The sequence below is a fragment of the Mytilus edulis genome, chromosome 8, assembly GCF_963676685.1.
Source record: "Mytilus edulis chromosome 8, xbMytEdul2.2, whole genome shotgun sequence".
Lineage (NCBI taxonomy): Eukaryota > Metazoa > Mollusca > Bivalvia > Mytilida > Mytilidae > Mytilus > Mytilus edulis.
Window position 1 is genome coordinate 53,022,196 of NC_092351.1, and position 27,417 is coordinate 53,049,612.

At 33.2% G+C, this 27,417-nt stretch overlaps 1 protein-coding gene across 3 annotated transcripts; it reads left to right on the plus strand.

Annotated features, from left to right (window-relative positions):
- The first annotated feature begins 1,336 nt into the window (after positions 1–1,336).
- On the plus strand, positions 1,337–25,521 carry LOC139485855 (2-aminoethylphosphonate dioxygenase-like). Of its 3 annotated transcripts, none has more exons than XM_071270496.1 (3): positions 1,337–1,459; positions 22,653–22,764; positions 24,121–25,521. In XM_071270496.1, exons 1-3 carry the CDS (start codon positions 1,361–1,363, stop codon positions 24,933–24,935), a joined length of 1,026 nt encoding a protein of 341 aa, XP_071126597.1. In that variant the 5' UTR covers positions 1,337–1,360; the 3' UTR covers positions 24,936–25,521. The 3 variants fall into 3 exon arrangements, with proteins under 3 accessions (XP_071126597.1, XP_071126596.1, XP_071126598.1); XM_071270495.1 differs by lacking the exons at positions 22,653–22,764; positions 24,121–25,521 and adding exons at positions 7,769–7,880; positions 9,539–10,770; XM_071270497.1 differs by lacking the exons at positions 1,337–1,459; positions 22,653–22,764; positions 24,121–25,521 and adding exons at positions 5,547–5,613; positions 7,769–7,880; positions 9,539–10,770.
- Positions 25,522–27,417: the final 1,896 nt, after the last annotated feature.

Consider the following 27,417-nt stretch of genomic DNA (forward strand, 5'->3'; position numbering starts at 1 on the left):
AAAAATGTATTGAGCTATATACCGTACCCGCTCAGTCGCGGATCCAGGGGGCGGGGATTCCGGGGGATGACCCCCTTTTTTTGGACGATCAGTGCATTTGGATGGGGACATGTAGTTGGAACCCTTCTCCTTTTGTCCAGGGTTAGGACCCCCTTTTTAAAATGGCTGGACCCGCCCCTGCCGCTTTCATAACACTTCTTTTTAGCATACTGAATATTATGATGTTCTTACTATTAGTTCAAGTCCTGATAAAAAAAAAATACACCATCAGTACAGAAAGAAGTGTTTCAATGAAAGTTTCGTGTTTTTCTAGGCAGAAATGATTTTGCAATGACATTATACAGGTTTAAAAGAGCTCAAATGATTTTCTTACTGGACAGTGGTCACTTCATTGGATATTTCACTGTGTCATGTCGTGAAATTAATGCAGGTTCAATTCATACGAATGCACAAAACCGGTTCAACTACTTTTGCAAGGCGAAAAAGAAAGTCGAATCGTGAAGCCAATAAACAATATTTTTTTAATCTGAGCATGCAAATTGAAGATTACGTTACATATTTTACATTAAATATATTTACAGAATAAAAACTTGGGTAATGAGAGTCCCAGACAATATATTAATGGACTGTTTTCCCACTAATTCCACGTGTTTTAAGTAGTAGTTTACTCGGAGTAGCCCACAATGCATTGTAGTTCATTGAGTCGATTGGTCAGTTTTTCAAGGCCATATTGGCCTTGTGTTTTGGAAATTACTATGCAAATATATTCTGACGTCAGAAAATCTAGAGTTCTCGACCTGTTAATTTGAGCATGGAACGAGTACTTTATATCACGAACTATAAATGTGGATACAAAAAATGAAAAATTAAGTAAAATTGTTAATCCCTCTTTGCACGAAAAAAATGTATTGTATTTCAGTAAATAACACGTGTTCTTGTTTGATTGTAATCATATACGTAATGCATCATGCACTGTTACTCATTTAGTGGATTGGTCAAAAACCCAGGTAAAAATAAATTGCGTCACACGTAAATAAACAATTACATGTGCGAGAAAATAAATATGCTAATTTATGCATTGTCATATAAGGCAGTGTTCCCGACCTGTTTAACTGTTAAACAATACTCCGAGTGAGTGATATATATTCTCAAATTGCATCAAAACCTACCAATTAAAGTTAAATGACAGTAAAAAAAAATATTATACATTTTGTTGTATCTTTAAATTAACACCATATGATAATTTTATAAATAAAGAGGGTAAATTTATATTTTTGAATTTCAAATTTTCAAAATGATTTTTTATTTTATTAAAAAGAGTCATTTGGAACCCAATGCAGACCTCATTTACAACTGACCAATGATCATGAACGTCCTTAACAATAGCTTGTTGATGTTTTTAAAGTCTGTTCGTAATCATGAAATATATTCGTATGGACTAAGCATTTATACGAAAACTGTAAGTATTTTTCGTTAACAATGCGTTATTTAAAGTTTTAAACAGCTTGATACAAAACTAGTAATCGAACAGATGCATAAGGTGACTGGTCCATTAGTCCTATAATATAAGACTCTGCAGGTTCATATCATTTACATTCAACGTTTTTTATCGGATATTTTTTTTTTTACTATCAATGTTGAACTGCGGTTCAACATTGATAGTAAAAAAAAAATATCCGATAAAAGGTTCAACATTGAAAAAAATATCCGATAAAAAACGTTGAATGTAAATGATATGAACCTGCAGTTCAACATTGATAGTAAAAAACAAATAACAGTTAAAAAACGTTGAATGTAAATGATATGAACCTGCAGAGTCTTATATTATAGGACTAACTGGTCCATTTGCCGGAAATTCAGATAAATGTTCATTTTGGTTTAAGTACATTGCAGTGGCGGATTCAAAGGGTGTATAAATGGCGAACTAAGACCCCCCCCCCCCCCCCCCCCCCCCATTTATCAAACAAGCATTTACTTTTTCATAATGATCGAGTGCTATAAATGAAAATTATATTTAAAATTGAGAATGGAATTTGAACAAGATATTGTCTTTGTGTACTGTTGAGATAGAATAATTTATGGAATTGATTGATTATTATTTGCTTATCGTTCAGTGGCAAATATTACATGCATGTTTATGACCAGAACACAATAGAAGGTCGACTGTGAAGTTGGAGGATGGTAACTTGGAATGCCAATGGAAAATGAAGATATGTTGTATGCGGACATAAATTCTGCCTCGGCCAAGCTGGACAAAATAGGGACCACTACAATAATTGTTGCTAACGTTTTTAAAGCGCAGAGAGTGTTGATACCAGACTTCTACTCTGAAGTCGGTTGTCGATATAGAAGTGTTGTTTCCAATGGTAAAATTAGTTTGATACTTTTAGCTCGCTTTAGAAGCTGTGAGAATTATATGCATGCGAAAGTGTTTACAATTGGTATTTTCTGTTTCAACGCAACGTACGTGGCATTAAGGAGCGAGAGCGCGAAGACTGGTCGGCTTTGAGTAGGGAAAGTCTGTCCGAGTACGGTGACATATTTTCTTGCAGACTGCCAAGTTAATGTATGATAAAAAAAAATTACTGTTTGTTGATTATAAATGTTTTGATTTGTCTGTGTTGTTTTCCATTTAATGCAATTTAAAACATATATCTCCTTTTATTGAGTTCCAAAGATTTGGCTTTATTATATTGTTATCTCCTGGCTTATCCTGACGTATTGTAAACCCTTGCTCAGAGATGTTGTAAATCTGATGACTCGTATTTATATATATAACGAAAGATTTACGCCCTCTACAAGTTAAAGATCTATTAAGATATCACTTTGAGGTGGAACTCAGACATATGAACTTTCGACCTTTTGAAATGAAGATTTTACGCTTCCGAGTTATATGCTTTGATTTATCAAAAAAGGTGGGGCTTCCAGTTTTCGAACAATAACTCAAAAAACTGATACAGGAGTTTTTATGAAACTTTTGTGACTGGTTTATATCTTTTGAGATAAGCTCTCGATAATATTTTTTTTATAAAAAGATTTATTGCTCCAATGAGTTTTGGAACTTTTTTCGTTGAAAAAGCGACGGGCGTTCAAAGCGCAACTGTTTGATATATATAGATACATTTGTAAGATCAAAGTACAGATTAGATCTCAACATTGATCTCAAAGTACGTGCATTGATTTAGATGTTTTAGATAGACTACGGTGTATAATCCAGGGTGGTCGTAGAGAGCGTACGCCCCTAGCTCCTCATTGATCCCTCACAAATTATTTTAAATATCGATTTTTCTCAAACGAATGTTCTAAATGTATATCATTTTTAAGTATAAAATTGTTTTAAAAAATGACCTGCTCCATTTGGCACTGTATATTCAAATATCGGGAATTGCATACCTGCTTTCAAAAATCATGAAGGGGGCTAGGATGAAAAAAGGCAGGATGGGACATTTCATTTTTTCGTATTTATTTTACTGATTAAAGGTCTTAGCTATTATACAGTTACAATGTAAATAGTAGATATAGTCTGGGGTTAACGATTATTATTACAAATCTATCAATTCTTTTGTCAAACCTTCATAGAGTTTTTTTCTTTACTTTTTGTAGAAAATTTCAATCGGAAGACCAAGATTTTCAAAAAATTGATTTACGAAAAATGGCAAAGAAGGCGAAAAAAAACAACGCTTAGAAAGTCAAATGGACAAAATGATCAGTCGGCTTTAAAAATGAATCATTAAAAAAAAACGAAAAGAATTTTGATGTAAGAAATCGTTTTTTGAAACCTAAGAAGATGATAAAGATGCCGGTTTTGTTAAAAAAAATATTTGGAGTTTTAAAATTCCGTAAGGAATTGTCACAGTGGATTTATTTTTTCTAAAATTCTTTAATTTATGGGTTAATCTAATATGTTTTTATAATTAATATATACATTGAATTGATCAAATTAAATTTTGTTTGATTAAAATCTTATTTTACATGACCTGATCGGATCGATTACGCCATTAAGCTTAATCTTTTTTACAAATAGTAATACGTTAAGTTGATTTTAGCTATATACAGAAGCGAATGTCTAATTGACCTTTAAAGTTACTTCTTCAACTTTCAATTGAACAAAAAATCGCCAGGTCGGCATGTCAACATTACAAGATCAATGTGTATTGCAATAAATATTTAAATTTCTCTATTGGCAACCTATTAGACAGGTTACGAAATGGAATTTACTCGTCCTGGGGTTAATTAGTAGGACTTTAAACGTATTAGGTATCGTATCAAAACATAAAAGTGATTCAAAAATTTAAAAATCCTTTGTAATTGATTCTATTCATGTTTAAAGTCCATACAACTAATTTTTTTTATGAATTTTGCTCCTTTTCTCAATTAATATTTTGGCACTCTGTTATTATTTATTTTTAATTTAGTTAGCCTATTTTTCTATATCCTTAAATATTTTTTTGGGGTAATTTTTCATTCTAAAAAATCTACGCACGGTCAACGCTTTTACAACCCTATAAACTTACTATAAAAAGCATTCAAAATAGCGTATCATAATGAAACATACATCTTATGTAATGATATGAGATTGTTTTTCAATTTTAGCAGCCGTTCAAACATGCAGAGAGTTCCCGTTTGAATGGTTTTACATTACTAATTTTAGGGGTCCTTTATAGCTTGCTGTTCGGTATAAGCCAAGGCTCCGTGTTGAAGGCCGTACCTTGACCTATGATGGTTTACTTTTATAAATTGTTATTTGGATGGAGAGTTGTCTCATTGGCACTCATACCACACATTCCTATATCTAAAGAACTTGTCCTGTACATGCTTGAAATATTCACCACTGGACATTATGCAATCAACTATCAAACAATCAGACTCAAAATGTTTACCTTTTATATACAATCCAAAGCATGCATTTGTATTGTTTATTTACTCGAAACTTCACCTCATCTTCAAATTCCCTTATACGAGTTGTAGGCAAAGTATGCCTCGTTTTTAATTGCTTTGACATTAAATTTATAAATTTTCTTGCAAAGTTAATAAAAATCAAGTACATTGTAGGTTCGATGAATGAAATATACCCATATGGTTCATTAAATACGGATCAAGAGGGCCCATACTCCCTAATGTAGTTTTATATATGATAATTGCATGAACCTTAGTTAAGCTTTTTACAAGAAACGCTAAAAATGTTAGCAACCCAGACTCCCCCCCCCCCCTTATTTTTTTAGCGCCACATTGAATATTTTCAACCACGTTGTAATACACTATCACTCCCTTTTTTACCCATGGAAACGTATTTCACACATTGTCAGTACCATAATGAAGAGCAATGCAAACATTTTTTTAAATAAATAACTAATTGATTTATTTTATATGAAAGATCTGTGTATGATTAATATCTAAAATATGATTTAAATTTATCGGTTTAATTTGAGAATCAGTGTTTTACACTTTCCCCGCATTCAAACTCTAATACGTAAATCACAGCATTGAGAATATTTTTTCACCTTAACACGCCCACTATAATATGTCACGGTCTATGGTCAAATGATTCGGACATTATACCGGTCTTTTAAATCATAATGTTATAGTGGATCAAACGTGGAAAATTGTCTAAAAGTAAGTTAGCCAAATATTGTGTTTTATATTAAAAAAAAAAATGTTTATGAGGGTTTAATTTCTCTGTTCTTTAAATTTTACGGTTATTTTTCATTATCTGTAAAAAAAAAATATGCTAATTCTGTAAAATTCTATTGAATATTATTCTACTATATTTTTATTCAAAAAAATTAAAGTTTCCATAAGAAAGTATGATCGTTTGTTTCTGTAAGCAGTTTTTTTTAATAGTTTTATTTTTTCACAGTTATTCTTTAAATCTTTCAACACATTATTGTCATTTCTTTATTTTGTGGGCTTATTTTTCTCTATAATTATTTTTTTTTGTCAATCCGTATGCTCTATTAAAAAAAACACATCCTCTTTAATTCGTTCATATGAAAACATATTTAAAACAAGTTTACCGGTTTTGTTATCTAATTAATAAGAGGGTGACCATTAAATTTTGATATACCGTAAAAGGGGGGGGGGGGGGGGGGGGTTGTCGACGGATAATGATGCTTTTTTTACTTGTTACTATGTCGGCGTATTTATTCCATGGAACAGTTGCAAATGACATTCATTGGGCTGATTACTCGTCTTGTCTTGCGCAAGGTTTTTTATTGTCAGTTACTAGTAGTACCAGATTAGAATATCAGTTTATTTGCCAAATGGGGCCGCCATAAAGAGCTGCAAAATTGATTAAAACTGTTAGGTTAGGTGTTGTGTTATGAAGTTTCATGTTCCATCTTATCAGTTAGTTGGTTTTTTTTAGACGAGGAAATACTCTTTTTTAACATCATACATGTATACAGGCACTAATCCATTTATTTTTTTTATAAAAAAAGAGGGATTACAGTATGCAGGTCATTTAAAACATGGATCAGGGTTAACCAAACAAAAGCAGTGTGGTTAAGAAAGGAGGAGGTCCTAACCCCTAATACCGTGAATCCGCCACTTATTTATAAGGCAGCAACCATTTGATTTTCTGGGGGGGGGGGGGGGGGGGGCTATGTTTTTTTTTTGAAAAAAAAAGTTTGTTTCCAGTTTTTGGAGAAAAAAATAATTTGTTTTGAATTCTGAAAAAAATAAATTGTTTGTTACACCCTCAGCTGCCACTATATGTAATGCTAAAATTGAAAGAAAATAATTGTTTCCGACTTGTCGCGAAAAAAATTAGTTTGTTTTTCGCCTCAGGCGAAAAAAAAAGTTTGTACAGAAAAAAAAAACATAGCCCCCCCCCCCCCAGAAAATCAAATGGTTGCTGCCTAAGAAAGAGCGAACACGGGGTAATGTGTATCTCTTCTATATATATATATTTTAGCACCCATTACTCTCTTTTCTTCATGTATTGTCCTAATTTTGTCTATTTTTGTTGTTGTCTATTTGCTATATTTTTCTAATATTGTTTTGCCCATTTTTTCGAATATTTTGGATGCGAGCATCACTGAAAAGACAAGTAATTGTCAAAAGCGCATTTGGTGCAATGAAATTGATATTGATATTGAGCACCTGAGATAACCCGAAGTTTTTGGTGGGGTTCCTGTTGTTTATTCTTTAGTTTTCTATGTTGTGTCATGTGTACTATTGTTTGTCTGTTTGTCCTTTTCATTTCTAGCTATGGCGTTGTCAGTTTATTTTCTATTTATGAGTTTGACTGTCCCTCTGGTATCTTTCGTCCCTCTTTTATAATAACGTGTTTTCATTGTAAGATCCAGCAAACAAACCAACAATTCCGCATATGATGTTCGGAGTGTTTTTAGTCATTGACGTGTAATTGTCTCTGTATATTTCGGCCTCGGTGACCGAGTGTTCTACGTAGTCGAACTAATGCATCACTGGCATCACGCCGCATGTCAACCCAGAAGTTGTAAGTTCGAATCCAGCAGATGGCAGTTGCGTTCCACTCTTATCTTAATTGACTAGGATTTTTTTCCCGAAAATCGGTGGTTTTCTCCAGGCAATCCGGTTTTCTTCACCCATGTAAACGGACTGCCACGAAATATCACAATAATGCTGGAAATTGCGTTAAACACCAACCAATCAAACTCGGACCGGTCACTAGTTGAATGAGAGAAACAAAAGTGGTAATATACCGTTGCTAAGTGTTACTAAGAAGAAATTTTGACATTGTTTCTAGTCAATATCAATAATAAGAATACATTTATTATTTTTCCAGGACCAAAGATACAAGTGTGATTACAGCATGGGCTCCCTAATGAAACGGACCCTTCTCCGTCTGGTGACTGGTTCCCGATCGAGGTATCAATCAACCGCTACTGTTATGAAAGGTAATAACGTTAAACATATATCTTATTATTGTATAGCAATATAATATTTCCCACAGAAAGTAACCAAAAGTAAGCATGCAATAAATTCCAATATTGCACTAATGCAATAAATCTTCAAAATTAATGACGTCATCAACGTCAAAATCTTAGTTTAAACCAATTTTTACTTTCAAATGCTATATTGCTATACAATAAAAGGGTTATTGCATGCATATTGGGCAATATTGTCCCCCGTAGAACATATATTGCACTCGCAAGCTCGTGCAATATAAAATTCTACTCGGGACAATATTCCCAAATATTCATGCAATAACCCTATAATATTATCCCCTCTATGTTAAAAAAAAAAGAAGACGCGATATGATTGTCGATGAGACAAATATCTACCAAAGTTCGAATGAAGTAGATGTAAGGAATAACAGGCAACAATACGCCTTCAACAATGAGAAAATCATACCGTATAGTTGGCTTTATAAGAATTCCAATATAACATACGTGAAACAATTAAATTGACAAAAAGACGGCCTGATTTAAATAACAAAACTATTTACGAAAAACAAATATAACATATGAACAAACGGCAATCACTGAATTACAGGCTCCTGACTCGGGACATATTCATAAAGAATTTGTCGGGACCGTTTACCCATCAAATTGAGAAAGGAAATGGGGAATGTGTCAAAGCGAGAACAACCCAAAAACAGACCAGACAACACCATGTTTAATTTTGTTTGTCTATTCATAAAAAAAACAATAGACTATTAATCTTCAATCTTTTAAAAGTCTCTAATATTGAAAAATAAAATAGAAAATAAAGGGGGGGGCTAAAATATAAAGAATAACTACAAAATTTAAAGAATTGGGTAAACATATCATGTTGATTACAGAAAAGAACAATATCCAGAATACATCTATCAAGTATACAGTATTTACAGAATAGCAATTACTTTTAAAGATACAGATTAATGAGCGAAACAAATAAAGAATACAGAAATGATAGACCCGCCTTACATACCCGATCTCGACTTGATTCGATACGCTATTACGTATCTGTTTAGAACAGTATTCGAGACCCTTTACTTTCTATTCAGTATTATGTTTCATTTTTTCTCAATTCTCTATTTAACCTAGTCAAGACGCTCTTTAATATTTGTATTCATTGTAAAAGGGTTAGTTTGCACTAAGGATTTAATACACCTCGGACTTTTGAAGTGGTCAGGGTAATCTTTGGGGTAAACAAGTAAAATGTTTATACTGCTAACAGATGCTCGGACTGAAGATCGGACAAATCGATAACTTTATGGTCGCAAGATTTTTTTCGGGGAGCATAAGCATTTTACTTATGAGCTGCGTCGGATAGTAATCGACCTTATAATGCAAATGAATGTCAATACATCTGTAAGCTTATTCAGGTTGAAAAAATCTCTACGGAACGTCATTTCGGGGCCTTTTTTAGCTGACTATGCGGTATGGGCGTTGCTCATCGTGGAAGGCCGTACGGTGACCTATAGATGTTAATTCCTGTGTCATTTTGGTCTCTTGTGGACGGTTGTCTCATTGGCAATCAGACCACATCTTCTTTTTTATATTTAATTATTTTTTGTAGAAATTGGTTGTTGTGATATTACGTGTATCTCTCATTTATGAATATATTTTAGAAATGAATGAAGAGTATCAACGCCAAGTGTTAACACAAGAGGAAGTTATGTCGTTTAACAATGATGGATACTTAGTGCTGAGAAATTTCTTGACCGAAGAAGAAAAGCAAAACGTCAAAAAGTGGGGAGACGAAATTCAAGCATGGCCAGAAACTGCAAACAAGTGGTTTTCTTATTTTGAAACTGTAAATGGAGAGAAAACATTGTGTCGCACAGAAAATTTTATTCCATACCATGAAGGTATGAGAAACCTTATTGAAAATAAAATCACATCCTGTATATCGGATTGTTTTGATGAACCTTCATGCTTGTTTAAAGAAAAAGTAAATTACAAATTACCGAACGGTGGAGCGTTTCCGCCACACCAAGACGCGCCTGCGTATGTCACATTTGACCAAAAGCTACATATTACCGCTATGGTTGCCATTGATGAAATGACGGTAGAAAATGGTTGTCTCGAACTAGTTTCCGGTCGTCATAAAGAAGGTGTACTTCGTCAGGAGGAAAGTGGTAATATCCATCCTGACGTCGTTGAGACAATGGACTGGAAGTCGGCTCCTTGCGAAGCAGGCTCTATAATGATATTTAACGCTTTTGTACCACATAGGTCTGCAAAAAATATGACGAATAAATCTCGCCGGGTATTTTATTTAACTTTTAATGCCGTCAGCGATGGAGGCTACCTTAGAAATGCGTATTATGGTCACAAAAGGAAAATGTTCCCACCGGAAGCCGAAAGAATAAGTGGTGTTGACTATAGTGAAGGTGCTAAAATTTATAATCTTGCAACGCCAATAACAAACAAGAAAGATTAATCTTACAACTGAGATAACAACCTAGAAAGACTAAGGTTGCAATGCAAAAATTGAGTTGTGAGGAATTCGGACGACTAACATTCTTCATAAAGAAGTCTTTATTGAAAAATGAAAGAAAAAGATGACGTTGTTTCTTCTCTGACGCGGCTACCGACAAAACAGGTAAACGGGTGGACTCGCTGAATATCTGCTTTGTATGGAACAGCTGTTTGAAGCATTCAGACAGGAAGCTCCAGAAACCTGTTGGATGTAAGCTGGTCAGGTACTGCTGACACCTGTTTGGTGCAATCGAACTTGGAGCTGTTCACACTTTCATAATAACCTTTATACTGATGTCTATTATGTTATGCTCTTATCAGTAATCGAATGACGCTAGTTGTTCGACAAAATAAAAGATGGCATGCTGAAAAAAAAAAAGTATTAAATACGCCCTTCTGAAGGTACTATTGCTCAAATGTGTGTTTAGCTTATATCTGTAAAATGAATGCATTTAGAGCAAAACTGAAAGAATAAACGTGTTAAACAGGCCATCTTTGCTTTCTTAATTGTTGTGTTGCTGTTTCTGAATTGTTCAATATAAGGGAGATTATGAGTTCTTTGTTATTATCTTAAAAGTTGTCATAGAGAGAAGTTACAACAACTGCTTTTCAAGATTTGATCCGGCGGCCCAGGCGTTAGATCACTTTTTAAAAGCTTTTTTATTTAGAAGTGGAAAACCTGGATGCTTCATACTCTTCATACTTTGTATATAGATGCCTTATGTTACGAAATACCCATTGTCCTTGGCCTCATTTTCATAATTCAGTGACCACTTGCAATAGGTCAACTATATTTGGTGTATGGAAATATTTCATGATGTTCATGTCAATCTCGCAGGTATTATTTGACCTTGACCTCATTTTCTCAGTTCATTGCTCAGAGATAGGTTTTTGTGATTTTGACTGTTTCACTTAAACTATAAGCAATGGGTGACCTATGTTTATTGTATGGGATGATTGTAAGGTGTATGTCTGTCTGGAAGGTATCATATGACCTTGTCCCCATTCTCATGCTTCATTGGTCAATGTTGAGTATTCATTAGTATATTGTTTCTTAGATACATGTACCATCATCAAAAGGTCAACTATATTTGGTGTATTGTATGATTGTAAGGTTACATGTCTACATTTGTGTAAGAAAATATATAGAGCAGAGCATTTTTGGTTTTTTTGTAGCTCTATTTTAGAACATGTGATTTAAACTTGTTGAAATGAAGTAAGTTTAAAATTTGCCAAAGTAAGCTTTAAGATTCCCTCTTTTATTTGAGATTTATTATGCATGACTCTATACATAGTATGCGACGCGTAACAGTTTAGAACTAAGTGTTTTGATATATGAATTTGATACGGTGCATTTGTGATTGATATATTTCAGACTCCATTTATGAATTAAAATCTATAGAGCAGAGAATTTAGATTTCTTTTGTGTATCAATTTGAAATGTAGATTCAAATATTTTTCCCTTCAAACGATAAAGTAAAACTTCTTCAAAACTTATATATGATGTATAGTTCGGCGTCCGCGAAAAAGAAGCCTTACGTATTTCATTGAATCTCGATATTTATTATGTTTATATATTTTCTAACAATGACGTTCTACCTCCATAAGCCTGGAAATGTCATGGCGGGTCACAATTTTAATATATAAATATAGGGTACTACAGTACTATATATTAGTTAATATTATATAAAAATTGGTACATTGTTTTAGACAAACATAGCACACCCCTACCAAAAAAAAATCGAAGTTAACCCCTCCATCCAGATTAAAATTGATAATTCCAAGATTAAAGTTGGAAATTCCAAGATTAAAGTTGATAATTCCAAGATTAAAGTCGACAATTTGAAAAAAATAAATAAAAAAGGATGACCCTAATACACTTTCATAATAAATGGAATTACATAAGTAAATGCCAAGAAAAATCGTCAAAAACTTAACACGAACTTTGTTGATATAACAACATAAAATTATCAGAATTTGATAAACGATGCACAAAATCTGTCTTTTGTATATACATATTTTAATAACTAGATTCTTCCGTTGGAAAACTAGGTTATTGTAAGAGATTTGTTGTTGTTTGCTTAACCTCCAGTGGTAAATATTTCATGCATATTTAAACTTTACGAAAAAGCGATGATTTCAATTTTTCTATTGTGAACGTTCCATTTCAGTGAAGCGACTTACCAGCTGTAGTAGTATAGGGCTAGGGTTTTCTTTCCTATTTTCTTGATAGAGGGTTGCTACTTGCAAGGATGCTGTGTTACCAAGGGTTTCAAATGGTAAAGTTGGATGTATTCCTATGCAGGTGTAACGGACTCTTTGCCTTGTTTCAATGGGTTCGTGTTCTTAACAAACTTTCTAACATAACTTTCAGTAGTATATTAAAGTCTAAAGTGCGATCTTTTTTTGACTTTCGGAAGCGCGGGGAATCATGATAGATTAATGTAGGATTTTTTAGTTTTGAATTTTGAGTTTTGAATTTTGAATTTTGTGAATTTTGAATTTTGAATTTTGAATTTTGAATTTTGAATTTTGAATTTTGAATGATCCTTCTCGGCTTTCGTAGTTTTAATTCAAAATTCAAAATTCAAAATTCAAAATTCAAAATTCAAAATTCACAAAATTCAAAATTCAAAAAAATTCAAAATTCAAAATTCAAAATTCAAAATTCACAAAATTCAAAATTCAAAACTCAAAAATCCTACATTAATCTTTCATGATTCCCCGCGCTAACGAAAGCCAAAAAAAAGATCGCACTTTAGACTTTAATATACTACTGAAAGTTATTTTAGAAAGTTTGTTAAGAACACGAACCCATTGAAACAAGGCAAAGAGTCCGTTACACCTTCATAGGAATACATCCAACTTTACCATTTAAAACCCTTGGTAACACAGCGTCCTTGCAAGTAGCAACCCTCTATCAAGACAATAGGAAAGGAAACCCTAGCCCTATACTACTACAGCTGGAAAGTCGCTTCACTGAAATGGAACGTTCACAATAGAAAAATTGAAATCATCGCTTTTTCGTAAAGTTTAGATATGCATGAAATATTTACCACTGGAGGTTAAGCAAACAACAACAAATCTCTTACAATAACCTAGTTTCCAACGGAAGAATCTAGTTATTAAAATATGTATATACAAAAGACAGATTTTGTGCATCGTTTATCAAATTCTGATAATTTTATGTTGTTATATTAACAAAATTCGTGTTAAGTTTTTGACGATTTTTCTTGGCATTTACTTATGTAATTCCATTTATTACGAAAGCGTATTAGGGTCATCCTTTTTTATTTATTGTTTTCCAATTTTCGACTTTAATCTTGGAATTATCAACTTTAATCTTGTACTTTTTTTTTTAGTAATTTCCAACTTTAATCTTGGAATTATCAATTTTAATCTGGGTGGAGGGGTTAACTTCGATTTTTTTTTGGTAGGGGTGTGCTATGTTTGTCTAAAACAATGTACCCATTTTTATATAATATTAACTAATATATAGTACCTATATTTATATATTAAAATTGTAACCCGCCATGACATTTCCAGGCTTATGGAGATAGAACGTCATTGTTAGAAAAAATATAAACATAATAAATATCGAGATTCAATGAAATACGTAAGGCTTCTTTTTCGCGGACGCCGAACTATACATCATATATAAGTTTTGAAGAAGTTTTACTTTATCGTTTGAAGGGGAAAATATTTGAATCTACATTTTAAATTGATACACCAAAAAATCAAAATTCTCTGCTCTATAGATTTTAATTCATAAATGGAGTCTGAAATATATCCATCACAAATGCCCCGTATCAAATTCATATATCAAAACACTTAGTTCTAAACTGTTACGCGTCGCATACTATGTATACATGTAGAGTCATGCATAATAAATCTCAAATAAAAGAGGGAATCTTAAAGCTTACTTTGGTAAATTTTAAACTAACTTCATTTCAACAAGTTTAAATCACATGTTCTAAAATAGAGCTACAAAAAACCCAAAATGCTCTGCTCTATATATTTTCTTTCACAAATGGAGTCTGAAATATATCCATAATAAATGGAGCGTATCAAATGCATATATGAGACCACCTAGACTTATAAACTGTTACGCCGCGCATACTTTGTTTAGAGACATGCATGATAAATCTAATTTAAAAGACAAATTGAAAAAAAAGGAATTCTTGAAGCTTATAATTTTACAAATTTTAAACTAACTTCGTTTCAACAAGTTTAAATCACATATTCTTAAATAGAGCTAAGAATTGTTTGTATTGTAGTAAATTTAATTCTTTGAAATTTTATTTAAATACGCTATTGACCATTACTAAGAGCCAATAAATACAATAATTTTGTATTTAATAAATTAGTGCCTTCAATAAATAAAAGTCGTCATAGAACAGTCTCATTTTTATATCGGTATTCGAAATGACACGTTTCATTGCTATTACAAAATATATATCATAATAACAGTGTACGTATAGGAGCCAAGGGCAAAAAGGGGACAAAACTATACCATTCCCATTTTAAGACAAAAATTGAAACTAAAAAATGAAAATGAAAGAGAACAATCACTAAATTTAAGATTATTACACTACATAGAAAATAGTATTTTTTTCTTGTCACTTTCAGAAGTTTGTCTCCCACCTTTTCCACACACAAACTTTTTTCAAACTTATCAACTCTTATTAATGGCATATTTCTATACGAAGGTATACACAGACAGACGTGCCGCCGGAATAATCTCAGCTACAGCGGAGGGGACATTAATATTAACGCTTGTCCGTCTGTACGTCCGTACGTATTCATGGGAAAATTTACAACTTGGAAGTTTCCGCAATTTAACTTTATTTTGCCTCAAACAAATACTATGAAACTTATACACAATGCTAATTAACACCAAACTGAGATCAAGTTAAAATTTGGCTGGCATCACATTCACCGTTCAAGCCCATTTATAAATGGAAAAAATGTTAAATTTGTCGTCTACGCGCTCTAACTTTATTAGCCTCAACCAAATGTTATGAAAGTTACATACAATGGTTATTACCACTTCAACAATGAGCAAACCCCATACCACAGAGCAAATCATATAAAACACCAATGTCATTATATGAAAAAGAGGACTACTTCAAATGCCATCAGCACCACTGAACCAAAATGTACATATGATACATATGCGAATAATAAGCATGTTCCAGAGAGATATTATATACAGCCGGTAAAAACATAAATTAAAGCTTGTACTCCAGGAATATATTCGCATAGGAGTATATATTTACCTAATTTGACACAAAGCTTCTTCTTTTTATCTTTAGTATACACAAAGTTTCTGTAGCCTGTTGTACTCGTCGTTTAATTGCTATTTTAGGAGGGAAATGATAACTTTATTTGGAAATGTTATTTTTTAGTGCAAATCTTTTTTATTGTTACTACCAAACAGTTTTCTTGTGAATTTTTAACTTATAGTGTCTTTGCTAAAACAGAGCCAACATTGAAAGATCAAGTGTTCAGTGTTTACTTAGAAGGTAATATTTTGACACTAGATTTCCCAATGACAGCAATGAAAAAATCCGAAAACCCTTGGTAAAATTGATATCCAGGAACATTGCAAAACATTTTCACCAGTTTCAAAGGCGGTTCGGGTTAAAGAAATAACAGAAATAAATTAATAAATGATCATTAAAAAAAAACCAGTTGAAATTTTATATAACAATCAAATATAGTATGTCAAAACTACGGTAAGCATCCTCTACAACGAAAGAAAATTTGTCTTTTCAGACACAATGCGAAATGCTTAATTTCTTACAGCATAAAACTCTCAATGTGTTCTCTGTGTGGATAAAAAAAAAACAACGCTACGATCTCCATTCTTCGCCTGCCTATTCTTTAATTTTACACCTAATAATTCTCATTCACTACACCGAAAAGTGGACGACATATATATATATATATTTTTTGTGTTGTAAAAATGAGGATGGTGCACATTCTGTATGTGCCTGTCCAAAGTCAGGAGCCTGTAATTCGGTGGTTGTCGGTTTTTTGTCGAGCCTGCAACTTTTGTTGCAGAAAGCTCGACATAGGGATAGTGATCCGGCGGCGGCGGCTACGGCGGCGGCGTTAGCTAACTTCTTAAAAGGTTTATATTTTAGAAGGTGAAAGACCTGGATGCTTCATACTTTGTATATAGATGCCTCATGTTACGAAGTTTCCGTCAGTCACATGTCCAATGTCCTTGACCTCATTTTCATGGTTCAGTGACCACTTGAAAAAAAAGTTCAGAATTTTTGTAATGTTGAATTCTCTCTTATTATAAGTAATAGGATAACTATATTTGGTATGTACGTACCTTGCAAGGTCCTCATGCCCGTCAGACAGTTTTCACTTGACCTCGACCTCATTTCATGGATCAGTGAACAAGGTTAAGTTTTGGTGGTCAAGTCCATATCTCAGATACTATAAGCAATAGGGCTAGTATATTTGGTGTATGGAAGGACTGGAAGGTGTACATGTCCAACTGGCAGGTGTCATCTGACCTTGACCTCATTTTCATGGTTCAGTGGTTATAGTTAAGTTTTTGTGTTTTGGTCTGTTTTTCTCATACTTTATGCAATAGGTCTACTTTATTTGTTGTATGGAATGATTGTAAGGTGTGCATGTCTAGTGGGCAGATGTCATGTGACCTTGACCTCATTTTCATGGTTCAGTGGTCAAAGTTAAGTTTTTAAGTTTTGGTCTTTTTATCTAATATTATATGCCAAAGGTCAGCTATATTTGGTGTATGGAAATATATTATGATCTATATGTCAGTCCCGCAGGTTTATTTGACCATGACCTCAATTGCACGGTTCATTGCACAGTGTTAAGTTTTTGTGTTTTGGTCTATTTTTCTTAAACTATAAGTAATAGGTCAACTATATTTGTTGTATGGAAGCTTTGTTAGCTGTACATGTCTGTCTGGCATGGTTCATCTGACCTTGACCTCATTTTCATGGTTCATTGGTCTTTGTTTAGCTATCTTGGTTAATGTTAAGTTTATGTGACAGTTGTAATAAAGCTTTATACTTAGGACTTTCAACATAATATCAATGATTAGTAAAGAAGGCGAGACATTTCAGTGTGTGCACTCTTGTGTTGTATATCAAATTTGTTTTTTCGTCTGAATTGTTTTACATTTGTCATTTCGGGGCCTTTTATAGCTGACTATGTGATATGGGTTTTTATTGTGTTTGGATTGCAACTGCAATAAAACAGGATTATCTCTCTTGATTTGCGAGTTTTGAATTCTGAATTATGAATGATCCTTCTCGGCTTTCGTAGTTTTGCTCTACGACTTCTTACTTTCTGCAATCATGTTGGCTAAAAAATATATCTTTTCCATTCGTTTTTGATGCATTTTGTTATTTGATTTTGCCATGTGATTATGGACTTTCCGAATTGATTTTCCTCTAAGTTCAGTATTTTTGTGATTTTACTTTTCATTTCATGTACATTATGAACGATCATCTTTAACGTTTTAATCTGTTCTTTGTAAGTTGTTGGCCCTAAATATTCAATTGTATCAATGATTTTAGTTAATATTTTTTTTGGTACGGTAGGAATAATGTATGCATGATGTCCCAATTAAGGTTGTGCTAGTCTACAATGTGGGAGGTTTTTATTATATATATATTATCTTATTTACGCTGAAATTATGAGTACTAAGATCAAATATTAGTAGAATGGAGCCAAGATATTGTTACAAGGTATCTACAAAAACTCATCATAGATGGATACCAGGATATAAATTTTGCCGTTTTATTTTAGCCAGACGCGTGTTTCGTTTACAAAAGACTTATCAGTGACGCTCAAATCAAATTAAGTTTAAAGGTAAATAAAATCAAATAAAATTTAAAAAAAAGGCCAAATAAAGTAAACGTTTAAATCTAACTTATAGCTCTGGTTTTGTAAAAGTTGAAATATAAACGTATACCATAAACATTATTTTCACGAGCATTCATATTTATGTAATAGTTGCCGCTGTACCACATTAAGCGCCCATCTAGCATTCATATTTTTGTAATAGTTGCCGCTGAACTACATTAAGCGCCCATCTATCCATTTTTAGGTGTCCCATTGTCCCGTTGAAAATTGAAAATTCTTTTCAAAAGTTTATATCGGTGATAAATGGTAATTTTTTGGGGAATCCAATATATAGATAGTCACTTTTTTTTTACTTTGATACTACCACGAGGGGCTTCGATAATGGTACATGCAGGTGTATTGCATGACTGTAAGGTTACATGTATTTCTTGTTTTGGTATTTATCTGACCTTTGCCTCATTTTCTTAGATTATGTTCAGTTTATATCATACTTGTGTTAAAGCTTTGTATGTACGACTATAAATATAAAACCAAAGGTAAGTATAGAAGGCGAGACATTTCATCGTGTTCACCACAGGCACTTGTCTCAGAAAAAAAATCCTATATACCTTAATATAACACAAAGTACTTAACTCGCATTTTTGAACAATGTGAAACGGTCGCGAAATTCCGTCATATACCGATTTCTCGGTTGTCAACCCCACTAAAACTTGTTATGTCGTAAATCTAAATTGATTTACCTACACAATGGTGTATAACACGCCTACTGTTGTTCTCGGAATCATCCGTAGCTGTACCACATTAAGCGCCCATCTAGCATTCATATTTTTGTAATAGTTGCCGCTGAATTACATTAAGCGCCCATCTATACATTTTTAGGTGTCCCATTGTCCCGTTGAAAATTGAAAATTCTTTTCAAAAGTTTATATCGGTGATAAATGGTAATTTTTGGGGAATCCAATATATAGATAGTCACTTTTTTTTTACTTTGATACTACCACGAGGGGCTTCGATAATGGTACATTAAAATATTCTGATCTCTAATTTGATGAAAAAAATAATATTCTGTGCCAGCAGAGGACAATAGAAAAATTCTGAATCCAAATGTTCTCCATGCCTAATGGTCCGAGACCACAATTGTCGTCCCTTGATTTTCGTTATTCACATATATAGTCCCTAGTGTTGACAGTGGGTTACTTGCCATTAATTTTTATACCTCTTCCAAATTTACTTCTCCATGTTTAATGCCTCATATTGCAAGAAGGGGGGTGAAATTACACTGTAAAAAAATTTGGGTTCAGAAAAGGAAAGTAGTGATTTGGTCCAGCTGAAAAAGGTTAAAAATTAGCACTTCGGAGGCTGTCAAAAGATTTCAAGACGCCCTAAACATAAAATTGTCTATATTTTGAGTTAGAGACGATGAAGTTTTCTATAATTTTGATATAATTTGTCCCAAAAGTAGTACAACACACTGTAAATATTTCATTGAGAAAGCGCAGGTGGGATTTTTTTTAATTTTCATTTATCTTCTAAAAGAAATGCACTACGAAATAATTGTGGTCTCGGACCTTATAGTGTTAAATTTTGAACCAGACAAGTTGATTGATAGCGATGAAAAACTTAATATTAAAATTGTTAGCGTTTCGACAAAACAACCACACCCGACTTTTAAAGTTAAATGGTTGCTCCCTTATAGACAACGTTTGGACTGGTTATCATATACGTAGCTCCATTATGGGTCCTAAATCAACCACTGTTTTTAAATAGTAAATAAAAGGAAAGGGATTTTTTTGTATTAAGGGATATTATTGTTCCGTATTTGCATTTTGTTATTTGAGCATTTTTAAGTCATCGTACGACAATCGACGCTGAACAAACTAAAAGAACACATGTACATCCAGTCAGAATGGGGCGTGTCAAGAGAAGCCACACTGTCAGCTGCATGATAGATTTTTCCATTTTTTGGCCGCACATCAATGTTGCTCTCGAAAAACCAGTACAATGTAAAACGCTGAATTTTAAGTAAAGACCTCACCTACGAAACTCTGAAACTGAAATTTGAAAGTCAAGAAAAATAAGAACCGAAACAACTGAAGATGTGTTTGGCTAAAGTAAAGTTAAAACACATCAAAATCCATCTATAAGGGCTACTTTGTCCGAGGGAGTTGAATCCTACTTTTCTTCGTAATTTGTACGTAAACAACCTATTTTAAATTATTGATTTTTTATTGCCAGTAATAAAAAAATTAAAAAATCAAACTTTCAAAAACTGAAATAATCAAAATTGCACGTTAGGCTTAGTATTTTAAAAGTTTGATCAAATTCCTAAACTATCAAATTTATAAACGATATTTAGAATTTTAATATTTTAATAATTTGGTTAAAATTTCAATATTTCAAAACTTTTACACAATTTGAAATTTTGATATTTTAAAACTTTGATCAAAATTCCAAAAATCTAAAATTTCAAAACTTTTTGAAACTTTGAATTGATAAGTGTTACACGGACCTTATCCCCCTGTAGTGTTATATACCACATTAAAAGAATTATGAATAATCAAATACTACATGCAGTGCAGACAAATTAACTTCCTTTTCAAAATAAACCAGTCGTCCATTATCTATGCATTGTATGACATATATGAAAAAAATGATACAGAGAACGATCCAGATGAAACCCAATGAAAGACAATTTAAAAAAAGTAAGTTAGCCAAATACTGTGTTTTTATAAAAAAAAAAAGAAATAAAAAAGAAATGTTTTTGAGGGTTTAATTTCTCTGTTCTTTAAATTTTACGGTATTTTTTTCTTTATCTGTAAACATAACACGCATTCTGTAAAATTCTATTGAAAATTATTCTACTATATTTTTTTTTAATGAAAGGTTCCTTAATAAAGTATCGTTTGTTTCTGTAAGCAGTATTTTCAACAGTTTTATATTTTGTTTTTTTTTCACATTTAATCTTTAAATTTTACAACTCATCATTGTTATTTCTTTATTTTATGGGCTTAATTTTCTCTATAATTTTTTTTGTCAGTACGTATGCTCTCTTTGAAAAAAAGATCCACACCCTCTTTAATTTATTCATATAAAAACATATTTAAAACAATTTTACCGCTTTTGTCATCTGATAATAAGATGGCGACCATGTAATATACTATATAGGGAAAGGGGGGGGCTTTGACGACGGATTGTGATGCTTTTTTACTTGTTACTATGTCGGCGTATTTATTTCATGGAACAGTTGCATATGCATTTCATTGGGCTGATTTATCGTGCTCGTCTTGTCTTGCGCAAGGTTTTTTTTTTATTGTAACCAGATTAGGATATCAGTTTGTTTGCCAAATGGGGCCGCCATAAAGAGCTGCAAAATTGATTATAACTGTTCTATATTTTTAGACCAGGAAATTCTCTTTTTAACATCATATACAGGCACCAATCCATTTTTTTTTTAAAGAAAGGATTACAGTATGCAGGTCATTTAAAAGATGGATCAGGGTTAACCAAACAAAAGCATTGTGGTTAAGAAAGGAGGAGGTCCTAACCCCTAATACCGTGAATCCGCCACTTATTTATAAGAAAGAACGAACACCGGGTAATGTGTATCTCTTACTTTATATATTTTAGCACCCATTACTCTCTTTTCTTCATGTATTGTCCTATTTTTGTCTATTTTTGTTGTTGTCTATTTTGCTATATTTTTCTAATATTGTTTTTCCCATTAGTCTGCAGTATTAACCCATTATCCTCTATTCTGTAAACGCCATCCAGAACCTCTTTGTTTTTGTTCAGATAATGCTTAACTTTTGAATCATTTGTATTAAATCAACTTTTGGTGTATTTTAGACTTTCGAATATTTTGGATGCGAGCATCACTGACAAGACAAATAATTGTCAAAAGCGCATTTGGTGCAGTGAAATTGATATTGTTAATGTTACATGTATAATAACGTGTTTTCATTGCAAAATCCAGCCAACAAACCAACAATTTCGCATATGATGTTCGGAGTGTTTTTAGTTATTGACGTGTAATTGTCTCTGTATATTTCGGCCTCGGTGACCGAGTGCTCCTAGTAGTCGAACTAATGTCAACCCAGAAGTTGTGAGTTCGAATCCAGCAGATGGCAGGTGCGTTCCACTGTTATCTTAATTGACTTGGATTTTCTTCCCGGTTTTCTCCAGGCAATCCGGTTTTCTTCACTCATGTAAACTGACTGCCACGAAATATCACAATAATACTGGAAATAGCGTTAAACACCAACCAATCAAACTCGGACCGGTCACTAGTTGAATGAGGGAAACCAAAGTGGTAATATACCGTTGCTAAGTGTTACTAAGAAGAAATTATGACATTATTTCTAGACAATAACAATAATAAGAATATATTTATTATTTTTCCAGGACCAAAGACACAAGTGTGATTACAGTATGGGCTCCCTAATGAAACGGACCCTTCTCCGTCTGGTGACTGGTTCCCGATCAAGGTATCAATCAACCGCTACTGTTATGAAAGGTAATAACGTTAAAAATATATCTTAATATTATCCCCTTATGTTCAAAAATAAGGAGACGCGATATGATTGCCGTTGAGACAAATATCTACCAAAGTTCGAATGAAGTAGATGTAAGCAATAATAGGCAACCATACGCCTTCAACAATGAGAAAATCATACCGTATAGTTGGCTTTATGAGAACTCCAATATGACATACGTGAAACAGTTCAATTGACAAAAAGACGGCCTGATTTAATATAACAAAACAATTTACAAAAAACAAATATAACAGATATGAACAAAATTTAATGGCAATCACTGAATTACAGGCTCCTGACTTATCCTAAAGAATATTTGTCGGGACCGTTTATCCATCAAATTTAGAAAGGAAATGGAGAATGTGTCAAAGCGACAACAACCCAAACACAGAGCATGCAGACAACACCATGTTTAATTATGTTTGTCTATTCATAAAAAAAACCAGTAGACTGTTAATCTTCAATCTTAAGTCTCTAATATTGAAAAAAATAGCAAATAAAGGGGGGGGGGGGCTAAAATATAAAGAATAACTACAAAAATTAAAGAATTGGGTAAACATAACATGTTGATTACAGAAAAGAACAATATCCAGAATATATCTATCAAGTATATAGTATTACAGAATAGCAATTACTTTTAAAGATAAAGAATAATGAGCGAAACAAATAAAGAATGAAAGACCCGCCTTACATACCCGATCTCGACTTGATTCGATACGTTATTACGTGTCTGCTTAGAAAAGTATTCGGGACCCGTTACTTTCTATTCAGTATTATGTTTCCTTTTTTTTCAATTCTCTATTTAACCTAGTCAAGACGCTCTTTAATATGTGTATTCATTGTAAAAGGGTTAGTTTGCACTAAGGATTAAATACACCTCGGACTTTTGAAGTGGTCAGGATAATCTTTGGGGTAAACAAGTAAAATGTGTATACTGCTAACAGATGCACGGACTGACGATCGGACAAATCGATAACTTTATGGTCCCCAGATTTTTTTCGGGGAGCATAAACATTTTACTTATGAGCTGCGTCGGATAGAAATCGACATTATAATGCAAATGACTGTCAATACATCTGTAAGCTTATTCGGGTTGAAAAAATCTCTACGGAACGTCATTTCGGGGCCTTTTTAGCTGACTATGCGGTATGGGCGTTGCTCATTGTTGAAGGCCGTACGGTGACCTATATATGTTAATTTCTGTGTCATTTTGGTCTCTTGTGGACGGTTGTCTCATTGGCAATCATACCACATCTTCTTTTTTATATTTAACTATTTTTTGTAGAAATTGGTTGTTGTGATATTACGTGTATCTCTCATTTATGAATATATTTTAGAAATGAATGAAGAGTATCAACGCCAAGTGTTAACACAAGAGGAAGTGACGTCATTTAACAATGATGGATACTTAGTGCTGAGAAATTTCTTAACCGAAGAAGAAAAGCAAAACGTCAAAAAGTGGGGAGACGAAATTCAAGCATTGCCAGAAACTGCAAACAAGTGGTTTTCTTATTTTGAAACTGTAAATGGAGAGAAAACATTGTGTCGCACAGAAAATTTTATTCCATACCATGAAGGTATGAGAAACCTTATTGAAAATAAAATCACGTCCTGTATATCGGATTGTTTTGATGAACCGTCATGCTTGTTTAAAGAAAAAGTAAATTACAAGTTACCGAACGATGGAGCGTTTCCGCCGCACCAAGACGCGCCTGCGTATGTCACATTTGACCAAAAACTACACATTACCGCTATGGTTGCCATTGATGAAATGACGGTAGAAAATGGTTGTCTCGAACTAGTTTCCGGTCGTCATAAAGAAGGTGTACTTCGTCAGGAGGAAAGTGGTAATATACACCCTGACGTCGTAGAGACAATGGACTGGAAGTCGGCTCCTTGCGAAGCAGGATCTATAATGATTTTTAATGCTTTTGTACCACACAGGTCTGCAAAAAATATGACGAATAAATCTCGCCGGGTATTTTATTTAACTTTTAATGCCGTCAGCGATGGAGGCTACCTTAGAAATGCGTATTATGGTCACAAAAGGAAAATGTTCCCACCGGAAGCGGAAAGAATAAGTGGTGTTGACTATAGTGAAGGTGCTAAAATTTATAATCTTGCAACGCCAATAACAAACAAGAAAGATTAATCTTACAACTGAGATAACAACCTTGAAAGACTAAGCTTGTAATGCAAAAATTGAGTTGTGAGGAATTCGGACGACTAACATTCTTGATGATTTTATTAATATTTGAAAGAAGTCTTTATTGAAAAATGAAAGAAAAAGATGACGTTGTTTCTTCCCTGACGCAGCTACCGACAAAACAGGAAAACCGGTGGACTCGCTGAATATCTGCTTTGTATGGAACAGCTGTTTGAAGCATTCAGACAGGAAGCTCCAGAAACCTGTTGGATGTAATCTGGTCAGGAACTGTTTGGTGCAATCGAACTTGGAGCTGTTCACACTTTCATAATAACCTTTATACTGATGTCTATTCTGTTATGCTCTTATCAGTAATCGAATGACGTTAGTTGTTCGACAAAATAAAAGATGGCATGCTGAAAAAAAAATAAAAGTATTAAATACGCCCTTCTGAAGGTACTAGTGCTCAAATGTGTGTTTAGCTTATATCTGTAAAATGAATGCATTTAGAGCAAAACCGATGGAATAAACGTGTTAATCAGGCCATCTTTGCTGTGTAATTGTTGTGTTGCTGTTTCTGAATTGTTCAATATAAGGGAAATTATGAGTTCTTTGTTATTATCTTAAAAGTTGTCATAGAAAGAAGTTACTTGTTAACAACAACAACTGCTTTTCAAGATTTGATCCGGCGGCCCTGGCGTTAGATCACTTCTTAAAAGCTTTTTTATTTAGAAAGTGGAAAACCTGGATGCTTCATACTTTCTATATAGATGCCTTATGTTACGAAATGTCCATCTGTTATATGTTTATTGTCCTTGGCCTCATTTTCATAATTCAGTGACCACTTGCAATAGGTCAACTATATTTGGTGTATGGAAATATTTCATGATGTTCATGTCAGTCTCGCAGGTATTATTTGACATTGACCTCATTTTCTCAGTTCATTGCTCAGAGATAGGTTTTTGTGATTTTTACTGTTTCACTTAAACTATAAGCAATGGGTAAACTATGTTTATTGTATGGGATGATTGTAAGGTGTATGTCTGTCTTGAAGGTATCATCTGACATTGGCCCCATTCTCATGCTTCATTGGTCAATGTTAAGTATTCATTGTTATATTGTTTCTTAGATACCATAATTAATAGGTCAACTCTTTTTGGTGTATTGCATGATTGTAAGGTGTACATGCATTTCTTATTTGTTTGATATTACCTGTACTTCATTTTCTTGGATTATGTTAAGTTTATGTGATAGTTGTAGTAAAGCTTTATGTTTAGGACTATCAACATAATAGCAATGATTAGTAAAGAAGGCGAGACATGTCGGGACAGCGTGTGCACTCCTGTTAAGATATAAGGCAAACATGAAAAAATTATAAAAATCGTCTTCAAAGGGAAATAACTCTAGTGAGGAGTCGATAAACGATTTCGACTATGAAGACTAATTCATAGATCATGTATTTGTTAAAGTTTCTAGTAGAGTTTCCATAATAATAGACAAAAATGTAAAAAAAAAAATGTAAAACTTTCTCTGCTTATAATGGTTTTCAAAATAAGAGACAAAACTTGCATTTTACCCCTATGTTCTGTTTTTAGCCATGTCATCCATCTTGGTCATCAGGCGGGGTCTTTGGTCACACTTTAAAAAATACCCCAATTATGATTGTGGTAATTAAAAGTTCGGTTAAATTTGTTCAAATTGTTTCAGAATATTGTAACATTAAACGGACGACGGAAACCAAGTGATGAGAAAATCTAACCTGTTCCTGTGGACCAAATGAGCTAAAAATGAAGAACTGAGGTAAAAGAAAAATCCACAAGTTCTTATTTTGTACTGTTATACCACTGTCCCAGGTTAGGGGAGGGTTGGAATCTCGCTAACAAGTTTAACCCCGCCACATTACATAAGTATGTGCCTGTCCCAAGTCAGGAGCCTGTAATAAAGTGGTTGTCGTTTGTTTATGTGTTACATATTTGTTTTTCGTTCATTTCTTTATATTAATAAGGCCGTTAGTTTTCTCGTTTGAATTGCTTATTGTTGAAGACCGTACGGTTACCTATAGTTGTTAATTTCTGTGTCATTTTTGGTCTCTTGTGGAGAGTTGTTCCATTGGCAATCATACTACATCTTTTTTATATATAGTAAAGTAATAAAATAAATATGGGTGATCATAAAGCAGCGATATATTAGGGAAATATAGATTCCGCCACTGCATCAATACAAATGTGTTATGTGTTATGGCGTATCAAATTATAAGCCTGGTACCTTTGATAATTATTGACACCACTGTGTCGATGCTACAGCTGATGGACGTTTCGTCACCGAGGGTATCAACAGCAAAATAGTCGGAACTTTGGTGTTGACATGACATCGATTATATGGTCATTTTCATAAAGTTACTGTTTGCAAAAATAGGAATTATTCTAAATACTAAGGATTTTCTTATCCCAGGCATAGGTTAACTTAGCCTTATGCCGGCGTCACACAT

Bases quoted from the DNA above. Each gene is read 5' to 3' on its own strand.
- LOC139485855 (XM_071270496.1), top strand. From the start codon at position 1,361: ATGATCATGAACGTCCTTAACAATAGCTTGTTGATGTTTTTAAAGTCT. The intron at 1,460-22,652 runs GTAAGTATTTTT...TTATTTTTCCAG, and splicing joins TAAGCATTTATACGAAAACT to GACCAAAGACACAAGTGTGA. The intron at 22,765-24,120 runs GTAATAACGTTA...AATATATTTTAG, and splicing joins AACCGCTACTGTTATGAAAG to AAATGAATGAAGAGTATCAA.